At 57.3% G+C, this 14,892-nt stretch overlaps 1 protein-coding gene across 5 annotated transcripts in view; it reads right to left on the reverse strand.

Moving 5' to 3' along the window:
* The window catches only part of GSG1L (GSG1 like), a 138,837-nt gene that overhangs the window by 3,080 nt on the left and 120,865 nt on the right, over positions 1 to 14,892 (reverse strand). For all 5 annotated transcript variants that reach the window (XM_029948253.1, XM_029948251.1, XM_029948252.1 and 2 more), the window contains one exon: positions 9,089 to 9,159. In XM_029948253.1, coding sequence (XP_029804113.1) covers positions 9,089 to 9,159 — 71 coding nt within the window. The remainder of the gene's footprint in view (positions 1 to 9,088; positions 9,160 to 14,892) is intronic.

The following is a 14,892-nucleotide window of genomic DNA, read 5'->3' on the forward strand; positions in this document are numbered from 1 at the left end:
CGCCGTGCACAGGGCCATTTCTGCCCTCTATTCCCCGCCTGCATCTTTGTTCCAGGACTTTGTTCCGTGGCTTTACACATTCTGGTCCCTTGGCCCAGTGCCCTTCCCTGCGGGTCTCTGGCTACCGAGTGCCCCACTCTGGAAGCCTCCCTCTCTGGAAGAATTCCATGAGCGGACACGCACAGGCCCCACTCCCCCCGCCGTGACCCCACAGCACGCGGCAGATCTCTCCTCCCTCCTTGGGCTTGTCACCCTGCATTAATGAGGGTCTCCCCAGCTGACCTGGGGACTCAGTGCAGGTGGGGACAGGGCTGCTTTCACCCTGGAGCCTTTGGCCCCCACCACCTGGCCAGGCACAGGGCTGGTCCTCAGCTGACTTTTTACAACAAAGGAAGAAACCATGCAGGAGGAGGATGGAGTGACTCTTAAGCTTGGAGAAAGAGCTTTGCCTGCCCTTCCTATTCTGAGATTCTGTACATTATGAGAAGCTCTATGGTCAGTCTCTCCTTTTTTTGGACACAGCGTTTAGGGGGAAAACCCATACTTGTGGTCTGATGGTCAAAGGTTCAAATCCATTGGGTGACAGGGCGGCTCAGGTCACGATATCACTGGCTGTGAGGCTGAGCTCCATGTCAGGCTCCGCACTGAGCGTGGAGCTTGCTTAAGATTCTCTCTCTTCCCTTCCCTCCGCCCCTCCCCCATTCGTGTGTAGGCTCTCTCTCTCAAAATAAATAAACATTTTATTGTTCAAATCCAGGTTCCACTGCTTACAACCGTGTCAGCTTTTTTCCCCCAAGCTGTGTGACTTTTGACAAGTGCCTTCTCCTCTCTGAACCTGCAGTGGGTGTGGGTTACAAATGGGGTCCGCAGGCCCAGCAGGCCCCACTGCTGAAGTCCTTCATCATCTGACTTCAGACAAAATACCAGTACTAGAGAGGGGGCTGGCTTCAACCGCTTCTCTTCAGAGACAAGGGAGCCAAGGCCCCGTGGAGATCTGTCCAAGGTGCCACTCAGGGGGTTGAAAGCAAGTACCGTGTTTTAAATTCCCTTGGAAGCTCCCAGGCTTAGCCAAGTATTTGGCCCAGATGAACATGAACATATTTGATGTCCTATCTCTTCAGTCCCAAACTTCTCCATCGTTCAGCGGAAAATCGTTGTCACGAACTCCCTCAAGGCACCTAGATCCCAGGGGATCAGCTCTTAGCTCTGCTGAATTGTGTGCAATCACATCCTCTGTTCTGAAATGGATTCATTGAGTTGGAAGGGCCCTTTACAGCCAAGAATGCCAGGGCCACCACAAGTGTGTCGAAGGGGAAAGGGGGGCACTTACAGGGGATGTAACGTGTCCAAGGCACTCTGAAGCTGGTAAAGGAATTGATGATGATGGACAAGTAGCTGCGATTGGTGTTTCTGACCCCACAGCAGCCCAGCCCAGCCGGGAAGAAACAGATGAACGCCAACACTTCCCCCTCCCTGCCCGCACCCTACCAAGGCTAGCCCCCCCCCCCCCCGTGCACTCTCCACGGTGCTGAAAGCCTCTCTTCAAGACTCATGGTCCCACCCAGCACCTAACCTCGAACTCTTTCCTCTAGAAAGAGATGGAAGGATGGAGAACTGAATCCAGGTTGGCACGGAGGTGTCTGGCTTTGGGGACCCTACAACTAGTGACACCATCATCTTTTTTGATTCCTAAAATGTCACCACCTTGGCGAGGGGCCTATGGCTGCCTCTCCAAGCCAACCCTGCTCCATAAAGCTGTACCCTGAGGGCACGTCAGAGACCCTGGCATATTTGGTGATACCCATTTACTTGATTTCTCCCAGTTCCCCCACCTAGGCTCTAGGTGACTTGAGGACACAGACAGGCTCTGCCGTTCCTCATTGCTGTGTCCCCAGCACCTAGCCCAATTCCAGGGACAGGGTTGATAATGCAGATCTGGGATGAAGAGCAGGTGTGAGATCCGTGTGAATGGGAGGCTGGGCTTTGTCTACCTTGGGGCAGCCAGCCTGTCATGGGAGATGAAATGGGAGCTGCATCGTTGTGCTCATGGAGTCCACCTCCTTTTTTAAAAAATATATAAAGGTATTTTTTCTTTGCTTATTTATTTATTTTGAGAGACAGAGTGGGAGAGGGGCAGAGAGAGAGGGAGGGAGAGAATCCCAAGCAGGCTCTGTGCTGTCAGTGCAGAGCCTGTTGCAGAGCTGGAACCCACAGTGAGATCATGACCTGAGCTGAAATCAAGAGTGGGAGGCTTAACGAACTGAGCCACCCAGGGGCCCCTGGAGTCCATCTTCTGGAGACCCCATAGACCCCATGTTTCTTGGGCCATCACACTCTCTTCACCTGTTTTCCACACTTGGGATCAGGTTGAATCCACTTAACCTGCCACCTCTCCCAGGACCACTGACTCTTTCATTCTCTTATGAAACATATGTTGGGCACCTGCTGTGTGTCAGCCTCCAGCATGGGGGATGCTGGATCTGAGACTTGAGAGAGACATCCGCCAGTGCCAGTGAGGGAGACAACCACACACCTGAGGAAATGACAGGGGCACAGACGTCTACGGCTCTTACAGCGTGGCAGGACCCATTCACGGTGCCTCACGTACGCTGGCCCACTGAATCTTCTGAAGGTGAGATGCCATTACTATGCCCATTTTACAGGTGAGGAAAGTGAGGCCCAGACACGCTAAGTCATTTATCCAAAGTCTCCCTGCTGGATTTCAACCCAGGCAGCCTCCAAAGGCTGAGCTTGTACCTACCATAAAATCCCTGAGCCTCAGGGCAGGAAAATGCAGAGATGAACCTGACCCTCTCTGGCTGGCTGGCAGGCCCAGACATTTGAGCCAGGCATTTGAAAGCAACGTGAAGCTCACAATTCCGCTGGTAGGGTTTGCTTTCCGCCAAGCGGAGGAAGGGAGCAGGTCTTTTCAGGCAGAAGGAACAGAGTGTGAAATAGGTTCTTGGCAGGTAAATGAGGTTTCTGGGAGGTGTGAAGCGCCCGGCGATGTTGGTGGCGAGCAAGGAGGTCTGTGTGGCTGGAAAGTAGGGCGTCCGTGGCTGGTGGGGTCAGGTGTGGAGGTTGGGGGTCGCCAGAGTGGCTGGGTGCCAGTGGGTAAGAGGCCCGGCAGCACCCCCTCAGGGGAACAGGGCGGAAACACTCACCTGATGTGGATTCCTCGGCCCTGTGCCAAACCAAGGAAATGGACTCTCCAGGGACTGCTGTATTTTAACAACAAGCCCCCAGTGTTTCTAAGGATCAGGTGCCCCTGGAGGGACATTGCCCTGGGCAGAAACAGCCATGGGAGAGAAACAAAGGCACAGCAAGTCGCCCAGCTTTGTGACTCAGGACGAATGATTTTGTTGCTCAGAACTCCGTAAAATGGAAATTCTCACCAGAGCAAGTACTGGGTGGCCAGCTCTGGGCTGGGCACCCAGATGTGGTGACAAGACCCCGTTCTTGTGAAATCTCCATCCTAGTGGAGAGACCATTAGCCAAGAAGGATTCTGAGAGGGATGGATGGCTGAGAAACGAAGTGGGGATGGGACAGGGTGGGGGCAAGAAAGCCAAGAAAGCCTCCCTGGGAATATGCCGGAGGCGTTGGCACAGTGCTGACACCCACCAGGGGAGCTAGGAGGGGCCAGGGCCGGGGAGACAGGATCAACACTGCATCTTAGGAGGATGGACTGGGGAGGGACTGGTCCTAGAAGCGGCCGTTTCCATCCAGAAGCCAGTGAAGAGCCCAAGCAAGCGACAAAAATGCGTACTCGCTCCTGGCCGCAGCCTCAGAGGGATGGATGTTGGCTCCAGGCCGAGGGCTGCTCAGAATCTGGCCCCCAGAGCAGCAAGAAGCAACATCACTCTGGACCCGCTGGGAATGCAGACTCCCAGGCCCCGCCCAGCCTTCTTGAACCAGAAACTCAGAGATGGGGTCCAGCGATATGCATTTTAAGGAGCACCCCCCCACCCCGCCGGTGATTCTGAAGTTAATGCCGGCCTGGATCTCTCAGCCCCCAGTGCCGCGGTCTCGGATGTCTCCCAGCTGAACACCCGTCTGGTGCCCAGCAACTTGGCGTTGGTATTTATTTCAGAAATATTGTCTGTTTCCATTTTAATAAAGGAAGCAGACTTGAGCGGTACTCTATTGGATTTGATTTTGATCTAATAAAAATGCCAAGCAGCTCAGGACCCAGGAAAGTCTTCACTGAAATTCCCTCTGCTATTTTGAGGGCAGCAGCGGCAGAGACCCATAGAGATGAAATCCCCAGAAGCCACCTCTGCACCCGGCAAGTGACAGCCTTTTGCCCAGCCCGGCCCGGCCTTACAGACACACCTGGCAAAATCAAAAGCTTGTCTCGGGCATTGAACTTGACAGCTGCAATCAGCCGCAAACCCCAGTTGCCCCTGAAAGGAAGATGCAGACACCTGGACCATATGGCAACGTCACCCCCATCAAATGTCACATCTGATGTGCTCCTGAGCTAGCTGGTGGCACTGCAAAGCCCCAAAGGCAGGTTTCAAAAGCAAATGCTTTCCTCAGGAAAAAGAAAGTGTGGCGGAATCCATATCACAGTTGCCCAAGAAAAAAAGGGCGACTTCCGGAGCAGTTAAAATCACCAAAAGTTCATGGAGTGGTTTATGGAAAAGCGGCAGCTTGGGTGGGAGATGGTGGGAGAAACCTGGAGCCGCAATGAGCACCTGCTGTATGCAACGCACTGTTCGAGGCTCTCAGAATGCTGATGGGAGCAGAACGAGATTGGGGGTGGGGGCTGTTCCCTGGAACCTGGTTGGAAGGGACAACCAAACAAAAAACAAGCGCTTAAACATTAAAAGATAAGTTCAGAGAGGGACAGGCACAATGAAGACCAGAAAACAGGGTACTATGAGGGCCCCCAAGGAAGCTGGTGTGGTCAGGGGAAGCTTCTCCAAGGAGTTGGTCTTCTGGCTGACCTGTCAAGGTGAGACAAAGGGAGCCATGCAATGATTTAGAGGGCGAGCATTCCAGGCAGAGAGAGTGGCAAGTGCAAAGGCCCCGTGAGGGGATGGTTTGTATGTTCTAGAAAGAGAGAGGCCAGGGGGCTGGGGCAGAACGAGGGAGGGGAGGCTGGAAGTTTGGGGGCCGGAGCAGGGATGGCTCTGTACCCAGGGGAAGAGGGAAGATGACCCCCGGGCCGGGTTTTACCCCCCAAGGGGATCGAGATCCCAGCAAGTCCGGTGTCTTTCAGCTCCTCACTTTGTCCACACCCACAGGGAGAGCCATCACCCCCGTTCCCAGGGCTGTGAAGTGCTGAGCAGAGACCTGCAAACAGTAAGCCTTTAATAACGTGGGCTCACTGACACCCCTCCTCCCCCGTTCCTCCTGCCCGAAAGCCAGCCCGCCACGAAATCCGAGCAGCTGTTCGATGCAGAAATATTGCAAAACTCGACCAGGCATTTCCAAAATATTTTCTTGGCCAAAACCCCACTAGCAGCTAAGAGGCTGTGTTCTGGAGACAGCGTCGTTCCCCCAGACGGCCTGACCAGGCGGCCTTTCTAGCCCTCGAGGTCTTCCAGGACCAAGTCCACATGCAGCTGGGCCCCGCCTCTCCGCACCCTGCCCGGCGTCTGTAGCCGGGTGTGCCCAGCCCGGGAGCCACCCCCTGACCTGTGGCAGCTCATTGGACCCAGACAGGCTGGGTGCAAATCCCAGCTCTGCCAATGCTGGGCCTCACTTGCCCTGCCTGTAAAATGGGATAGCGTTTTGGATCAAATAAGTGGGTAGATGTCAAGTTTTCAAAACATACACCAAGGTAAGAGAGTATCAGCAGACCTGGTGGGACCGAGTTCTTCTTGTCGGCCATTTTTGTAATCTGGCCCAGGACCCGGTAGAGCTGTAGGCTTCTACCAAGTTGGGCCACTCCTGGCCGAGTGTCCCCTCCGTGGCCTGCACCTCGCCCCCACCCTGAGCTGGAGGATGTGCCACCCCCCTGCTGACCCAGCGCCCGCACTGAGCCCACGTCAGCTCTGGCCACACAGTGCCACCTCGCTGGGGAGCTCCCCAGTCGAGGAATGAACCTCACTCACCCCCATGTTCCAGAGCCCAGCATGGGCCCGGGCCAGAGAAGCATCTTTCCTACTAAAGATGCGCTGAATAAGTGAATGAATATGTGACCTTCATGGGGACACAGCAGCACCCACCAGAGGATAAAGTGACTGAAGCCAAGTCCCCCTCTGACAGCTGATGGGATCTTTTCCTGCCCGGTTTTACTGGAGTCCCCAGTGCCTCTGCTGGCCCCAGGGACAGACAGCCGTCGGCCAGCTGGGCTCCCTGATGAAAACGCCCCTGGAGGAGGTGCCGGAGGATCTGAGGAGCAGGGATTTGGCAAACCTCCCAGGGCTGCTGACAACCCTCCCAAGTCCCTTCCCCACCGCCTTCCATGGCTCCTCTGTGACCCCCAGGGCGTCAGGATCTGGCTGCTTCGCCATCTCTCCCCACCCCAGGCGTGTTCCCTAGAGGACCTCATCGGCTTCAGCTACCACCCCCCTTCCCACCCTGCGAGACCCTTCAACTCCACCCAGACCGCACCCATGGCTGCGCCAACCTTCCTCCCCACACCTGCCAGTCGGGGACAGCAGGCCCTTGATTGCTGGGGCAAACTTTGCCCCCGACTGCCCTGCCCCTCGCCTCCCATCACACAAGCTGATGCCGTGGGCACCCCCGCGGCGGGGCAGGCCACTGACCCCCAAGTGCACCAAGGCTCCCCCACCCGCCCCAGGGGAATGCATGCGCGCCCCACCTCCAGCAGCCCCGACACCTGAGAGCTGCTGTCGTGTTGTGTCGAGATCGCTCAGATATGCGTGCCACGCGCTGGCCGCCCGCGTCCCCCAGAGGGGCTCAGGGTGGTCCCCTCCATGATGAGTCCTTTCCTGACGCCTGCCTCTCCCGCTCCTACTGGTGTTTTGTGGGATCTCACTGCAGAACCCCGATCTCTTGGATCTGCTTCGGGGAGAACCCAAATGAAGATAGTCTGACAATTCCTCCACCAGAGAGTTTTGTCTTCATTGCCAAAGGTCAGGCGCCATCATCTCCCCCCACTGCTGTCCCGGATGCGGCCACACTGGCCTCTAGTCCTGGCTCTTGCTGCACCCGGGGCACTGCACCTGCGAGGCTCTGCCTGGAAGGGCCTTCCCCTGGCTGGCTCCTCATTCATCAGGCTCCCCTGCTCCTTCTGAGCCCTGGTCTGCACCTGAGACCATCTTGTTGGTCCCTGAGTCCCTTCTAACTTTCTCTCTCCCCCTAGACGGTGAGCCCCATGAGGTGGGGGCCTCCGTCTGCTCTTGCTCACGGCTGTGTCTTTGAGGGAATGAAAGATGGATTTAGTGATTGCACGTGGTGATGCTTCTCTCGTGAGGAAAACACCACTTGGGAGATGAAGTGGGTGCCAGGGCAGGGGTGAGGGCCATGGGAGCAGGGCTGGGGGTGGAGGGCTTCCGTAGCTCCTCCTACCCTGGGTGTCCTCATTCTTGATTCTGGGGCTTACTCTTAGAGCCAAACTGGGTCCCCTCCACTCTCTTTTTCATCCTGGGGCTTCAGGGTTTGGCCTTTCCTGCCCCAAGACAAGCCCCATGGCTTCTTTCCACCCGGAGTTTCCTACTTATTCTGCAGGGAGCACAGGGAGGGCCAGGCCTAAGCAGGAGCCGGTGGTGCTTGCACATGGCCAGGGTTCTCAGCCTTCATCCCTACTACTACTGTGCTTCCTGAGCCCCACAGAGGGATATCTGCACCCCTCTGTTATCCCTGAGGGGGGCCCTCCCCAGCTCCCTCCATGCCCTGGCTCCTGACCCCTTCCTCCAGGAAGCCCTCCGCCCCAGAAGAGACACCAGGCCTGCAATCTCAGCATGTGAGCCCAGGGCCCACCACCGCACTACCCCTCGTTCCTCAAGCTGGTCACTGGCGCTCTGCCCCCTCCCTGGCCAGCGCGTCCTTTGGGAGCCTCCTGTCTCAGAGGGAAGACCAGACCTCTCCTCTTCACCTCCCAGGCCCTTCCCTCCCTCCAGGCTGAGCCATTTCTCCTTCAGTTCCCCGGATCAAGGGATTTGAGGTCAGACAGACCTGAGTGTAAGTCTCCACTATCTAGGTTCGGGTCTCCCCTGAGCAGACGGTGAGTTCGGGACCGGGGTGTGGGTGATGCCGAGGAGGCACTGGGAGACTGGGTGGACAGAAGCAAGGCGGCCAGGCCCGGGAGGGCTGCGAAGCCCACTACATGGGTCTGGAACCGTGCAGGGGACCAGGCCAGACACAGGCCTGGAGCGAGCCCACTGTGGGAGGAGGGAGCTCCCCTGGCACTGCCCCAGAGATGCAGCTACAGCAGCTGGAAGCCTCCTAAAAGCCCCGAGAGATGCGGGCAGGCACCGATGGCGTCTGCAGCCAAGCTGTATGACCTTGAGCCAGCTACTCCACCTCTCTGAGTCTTAATTTCCTCATCTGCAAAATGTGGCTAGTACTGCCAGCTGCAGGGGCTGGGGGTCAGCAAGCATACAAGATGGGGCATAAAAGGCAGGGGTGGGGAGAGGTGGGCGTTCGCAGGCTGAGCTGAGATGCTGCCCTTCAACGTCCATCTCACGTTGGCTCTTTCTTTTTCCACCCGGAACAAGGCCCTTTCTCTCCTTTCACCTCCCTCTGCTTTCTGGCTCAGACATTTGTTTCCCTCATGGGTGCCTTAGATCCTGTCCATGGCATCCCCCACAGTGAGCTAGGTGATGACAGAGCATTCCAGGCATCTCCGCGGCCCAAACAAATCTCGCCCACTGTCACCTCCCTGACATGGCTGGTTCGAGCCCAGCCAACCCAGCCTGGGCTTGAGCTGTGACTGTCGCCTGCCTGCCCTTAGGCACCCAGGGTCCCTCCCGCTTCCCCAGCAGCCCACCCCCATCCCGAGAGGGCCACGTGCAGAGGACTTGCTACGCCAAGGTGCCGAGCCTCAGTCTCCCCATCTGCGGGAGCAAGCAGGAATGCAGGGGGCGGTGGGCCTGGCTCATCTCTGGGGTCCCCTCTCCGTGGACAGCCCCCTGATCTGTAGCCCAAGCTCCTGCTGACCAGGTCACTTACGGGCAGGGCGTCTCTCGTGGCGACAGTCCAAGTGAAGGTCTTCCTCCTCGAGCCCATCTCCCTTCTCGATCCTGGAAAGGAAAGGACCCCAAAGCCCAAGTGAGAAAGAGCGAGCTGGGCTGGCAGCGAGCAGGGGCCTGAACAGAAGGACTTTCCCCTTGAGAACAACCGTGCAAAGTAACTCCGCGCCCCGTGGGAGCCTTCCCACAACCCCGTTAGACGGGCAGCGTTATCTCCGCGCTGTCGATGGGGAAACTGAGGCATGGACGCTAGTGAGACCAGTCAAGCGCCACGGAGCTAACAAGTCAGACACAGAGCAGGGACGCCGACCCACATGGTCTAAAAAGATGTTCCGTTGTGTGCAAATGGTATATGACAAAAGGCTGAGCACAGTTTGATTTAAAAATTATACACCGGTACGCATAAAAGATTATTTGGCAGACTCTGTACCAAAAGGCCAACGGTAACTAACCCTGGATAATGAGAATACATTAAATCCAGGACCTTCTTTTTGCTTCCTTCTATTTTCTGATTTGGGGCCAGGGGATTCCTATTAGCCGTGTCACTCTTCTTAACTAAACGAAAGCACTTCCCCGAGGTGTTTCTACGTATAAACAAAGTCCCCGCCTTCTGATTTCTGGTACAGAAGGTTCGGAAGGTGGCCCCTTCCCACCTCCATGCGTGCCTTCCTTCTCCTCGGGCGTCACTGCAGCTCCAGATGCAAAAGCTCTTGGCCCTGTGGGAGCTGCCGGGGTCCTGCCTCTGGGCCCGGTTCCCCACTGTTTTCCTGGCCGAGCTGAACTGCACCGGCCCAGGTGTGCCCAGAGCCCTGCAGGCTGATGGAGGGGCTCCAGCGGGAGAGGGCGCTGAAGGTGCGGTGGGTGCCCCGCTGTGGGCTACTCATTATTGGGTTTGTTTTCTAAGTTGCAACTTCGCACCCATGTGGTTCTGAAAATAACCTCAAGGGGCTCTTCTCTAGAGATCTCGTTTAAAAACCCAGTATTAGAGGGGCGCCTGGGTGGCTCAGTCGGTTAAGCAGCCGACTTCGGCTCAGGTTGTGATCTCACGGACCATGAGTGAGAGCCCCGCGTCAGCCTGGAGCTGCTTCGGATTCTGTGTCTCCCTCTCTCTCTCTGCCCCTCCCTTGATCACATTGTCTCTCTATGTCTCTCAAAAATTAATAAAATGTTAAAAAAAATTTTTAAACCCAGTATTGGAGACACCAGAGAGAAAAAACCCTGTCAACGGCACGTAACGATCAGGGAAGGCATTGGCAACGCGGGTGTTTATCTTCTCTGTTATTTTCCAAATGTTTCATATCGTGATGATACCACTCACGAGATGGGAAGAGCCAAAGCGGGGACAAGGAGAGTCAGAGCAGAAGCTCACGGTGCGCCGATGCCATGGCTGGTGCCCAGTGAGCAGAATGAGCCCCAGGGAAGGGTGGCAGGAACCTCGGTACCGGCTCAGACTTTCAAGTGCAAGAGAAAGAACTCTTCAACTGTCCAAGTCCTCATGGTTTGGGGTCTGTGTGCACCCGTTCAAACCTGTAGCCCTACTAAAGTAGCCGCCACCGCCACCACCATTAGCATCATGCCCATCTTACAGACGTGGAAACAAACTAGTGACCTGCCCAGGTTTAGTGGTGTGCAGGTAAATGTTAACCCTGGCCCTCCAACAGGAGGAAAGCCCTGCTGTGCGGTGTCTGTGACCACTCCCGGAGCGGCTGACCTGAAGGGACGCGTGTGACGTCACTGACGGCAGAGCACGCTCGCTCCGGCCCTGGGGCCTGGCTAGTGGCAGGACTATAGGTTCATTGGTTCCCGTATCTGGAGTGTTTCCACCGTGTCCTGCACAGTCCCTGGCTGGCCGCCCAGGAATCCATGCCACATCTGCATGGTGATGTCTCACAGGCACGTGGGGCTGTGGACCGTCCAGCTCTGTGTCTCGGAACTGCCAGCAGATGTGTGAACAGCTGTGTGGGGTGTGACTGCGCTGTCACCCAGCCACCGCCCCCACTGACCCACGGCCTCCAGAATCCTGCTGCGGCTGGGTACTGGCACTTTCCTGAGAGAAGAGACGGATGCCAGTAAGTGACGGAAGCAGAGAGGCTCTGAGGGTTCGAGGGTGCCCCGTGTCCTCAGGAGGCCACCCAGTGCCCACCCGCTTACTTCCAGGGCCCACTGTGGCCACCGCGGGTCAGGTCATCACACCTGGGGGTTCCGCCAGGCCTTCCCTCTGCTGTGACGGGAGCCCCAGGGCCTCTCCAGCACAGCCCTTCCAGAATGTTCTCCGTCCCCGGTGGTCTTGCCGGTGCCATCCTCAAAGCCGGCCCCTCTCTTGCTGTGCCCAGGCTGGCTTCCATGTTCTGAAACACCAACCACTCGCGGTGTGAACTGGCAGTCTCTCCGCCCTGCTTCCCAACTTCCCCCTCAATCTTCAATCCACCTTGGACCAATTTTTTAAAATAAAATACAATAAAAATGAGTTACTAGAAAATGAAATGGGAAAACCTCATATGAAAAGAAAAGCGAGCTCGGGCATCCCAGCGACCTCCACTTGTGCCTCGACTCCTGTCCTCACGTCACTGTGGACGTTGGCAAATGGCTCTGTTCTGGGGGCCCCCACCCCGAGCGCTGCTGGGGTGTAGGGCCTCCCTCTGTCCACGGGCCACGTTCCCCTCCCGAGTCGTGCGCCACCGCTGCCCTGTCCTCCGGCCCCGTGTTTCCGGAACTTGGTGGTGCCCACCCATCACAGAAGCACTTGTTAAAATGCACAGTCAGGTTCAGCAGGGCCCAGGATGCTGCATTCTCGCAGGTTCCCAGGCGAGGCTGACACTGTGGGCCCTGGATCGCACCTGAGGAGCCCATCTCCGGCTTTGCGCGCCTGTGGGGCCCTGCTAAGCTTTGTCCCAGGCGCCTTCTGCATCCTAAGCGATGGCCCCACAGCCCCAGGCCTCCAGGGTCCTCCCCACAGTCCTGGCTACGCATGGGCATCCCCAAAGAGCTGGGAGCAGTGCCGGTGGGGCAGGAGGGGCGCGGCTAGCCAGCTCTGTCCCGCTTCTCGTCTCCCCTCCAGCTGGCTGGGATTTAGGAGAAAACCTGAAAGTTCAGGGAGCAGCCATTCCTCCCAGATGGTCTGCTCCCCTTCGATCGCTTTCCACTTCAAGGCCTCTCTGCGCATTTCGCTTTCCTTTCACGCAGTGTCGGCCGCCACCTGATCGGGGAGCCTGGCGAGGGTCCTGCAGTGTCCACAGGGTCACCTCCAATTTCTGGGCCCCGCGCTCCTCTCCAGAACGCACGGTGATGTCAAAGGACCCCAGTAAGAGTGAGGAAGGGCAAGGCCTGTGGCTAGCCGCAGACACAGCCGGGCGCCCTGCCTGAATGGGCCTCAGAGGCGAAACATCCAGGGGACAGTCGCAGAGGACAAAGGACACTGTGATTTTGAAATGACCCACGTGCCCTGGAATCACGGCTGCAATTCCAAGAAACGGTGGCAAACCGATAACCACAAATAGGAAATTAAGATTCCATAGCATCATATCGAAAGCACCATTCCAAAGCAGGGAGAAATAAATGGTTTTTTTTTAAAGATGGGGTTTTTTTTTTGGCTCTTCCCATCTCGTGAGTGGTATCATCACGATATGAAACATTTGGAAAATAACAGAGAAGATAAACACCCGCGTTGCCAATGCCTTCCCTGATCGTTACGTGCCGTTGACAGGGTTTTTTTCCTCACTGGTGTCTCCAATACTGGGTTTAAAAAATTTAACATTTTATTAATTTTTGAGAGACATAGAGAGACAATGTGATCAAGGGAGGGGCAGAGAGAGAGAGGGAGGCACAGAATCCGAAGCAGCTCCAGGCTGACGCGGGGCTCTCACTCATGGTCCGTGAGATCACGACCTGAGCCAAAGTCGGCCACTTAACCGACTGAGCCACCCAGGCACCCCTCTAATACTGGGTTTTTAAACAAGATCTCTAGAGAAGAGCCCCTTGAGGTTATTTTCAGAACCACATGGGTGCGAAGTTGCGACTTAGAAAACAAACCCAATAATGAGTAGCCCACAGCGGGGCACCCACCGCACCTTCAGCGCCCTCTCCCGCTGGAGCCCCTCCATCAGCCTGCAGGGCGCTGGGCACACCTGGGCTGGTGCAGTTCAGCTCGGCCAGGGAAACAGTGGGGAACCGGGCCCAGAGGCAGGACCCCAGCAGCTCCCACAGGGCCAAGGTCACGGCCTAACAGCTCGCCAGTGACACAACCCAGAGGCTCTCCTCTCTTATCACTGTGTTCACCCATCACACTGGTGTGGAGTGAAGCAGGTGAGCAGACAGGTGTCGCTGCCCCATGGGCCTCGCCGAGTAACTGTGGGGTCAGAACTGAGTGGGTGGGGGACGGTTCATGGGGTGTTACAGGCCACAGGGGGCTCAATGCAGGCGGCACCATCAGAAGGCTGAATCTCGACAAAGCAGGGCGGTGGGGGGAGGAGAGGGTAGGGGCTCCAGGCAGAGAGGATGGCACGTGGCTGGGGACCTGCGAGGGCCCAGGGGGCGCTGCACACTGGGGAAGGGGACCTGGGTCTTCGGTGAAGCTAGGCGGTGGCCACACAGGTGATGGCGAGGAGCTATTCCAGGGGTGCAGGAAATCGCGAGGTGTTTTAGGCAGAAGGCTGGGGGTGGAGGTGTGCAGGGGAGGGGGGTGGGGCTGATGGGGGGGTGAGGCCAGATGCGGGAAGACCACGCAGGGCTTGCAGGGGCCTGGCTCGAATATGCTGGACCAGGTGGAGAGACGTGGGGCAGCGGCTCGGGTTTAGAGGAGATCGTCATGAATCGGTCCTGGCCCTGCTGATTTTAGGTGCTTTTGAGAATCCAAAGTAGAGAAGTAACAAAGAGGCAGATGGATACGGAGTCAGGCGAGTGGGGAAGTCCTGGCACATGCACAGCCACTGAGGCTCGTGTGGAAGGAGGACAGAAGAGGGCCAGGAAAGGGCCCTGGGAGCATCGCCACGTAATGGAATGAGGTGCCAGGGGCGGGGGAGAAAGGGCGGTGGGGGAGGCGGGGCCCAGGGAGGGGGTGCTTGCCGAGTGCCAGGGTCCCTGGGAGCTGTTTGGGGCAGTGGGGGGTGCAGGGCGGACTGCAGTGGGTTGTGCTGTGAGAGAGACATGACCAAGTAGACATGGACCTTCCCAAGGGTTTCCCTACGACATACAGGAGGGCAGAAAGCGGAGAGCCCCCGCTGCACCAGGCGGGGGATGGGAAAGTGCGGCTCAGCACCTCGATGACGGTGTGAGAATCATTTGTGCCCGGGGGACCCATCTCCCTCCCTCCCCCCAGCTCGGGGTCTTGCCGCCCAGTGTCTGCCTTCAGGGCCCAGTGAGGGCTGGGACCCAGGAAGGCGGCCCGAGCACACTCTCACTCCAGCACCATGGGAGGAGGAGCGAGATCAGAGACCCAGGTCCAACTCCCACTCATAAATCAACCCAACTGCTCAGATTTTCTTAAATCTGCTTGTGTGTTCCCCCTCCTGGCCTTTGCTCACGCTGCTGCCTGAGGCGAGAACGCCTTCTCTCACCCACTGACCATCTGGCCACCGAATGCTGCACGTGTCTTTCAAAACTTGGCTCCAGGGTCTCCTCTCTGAAAGCTCCTCTATCCTCCAGTGCCGCGGGAACTCTGCCTGCCTGCTGTCACCTCCAGGGCCCCCATGCTCGCGGCGCTCACTGGACCCCAAGACTGGTCGACTCCCCGGGAGCACACGCTCCTCCCTCCAGCCCCGCTGACACCACGCAAGAACAGGGCCCCTG

This window comes from Suricata suricatta, chromosome 8, assembly GCF_006229205.1.
Source record: "Suricata suricatta isolate VVHF042 chromosome 8, meerkat_22Aug2017_6uvM2_HiC, whole genome shotgun sequence".
In the NCBI taxonomy this organism is placed as follows: domain Eukaryota; kingdom Metazoa; phylum Chordata; class Mammalia; order Carnivora; family Herpestidae; genus Suricata; species Suricata suricatta.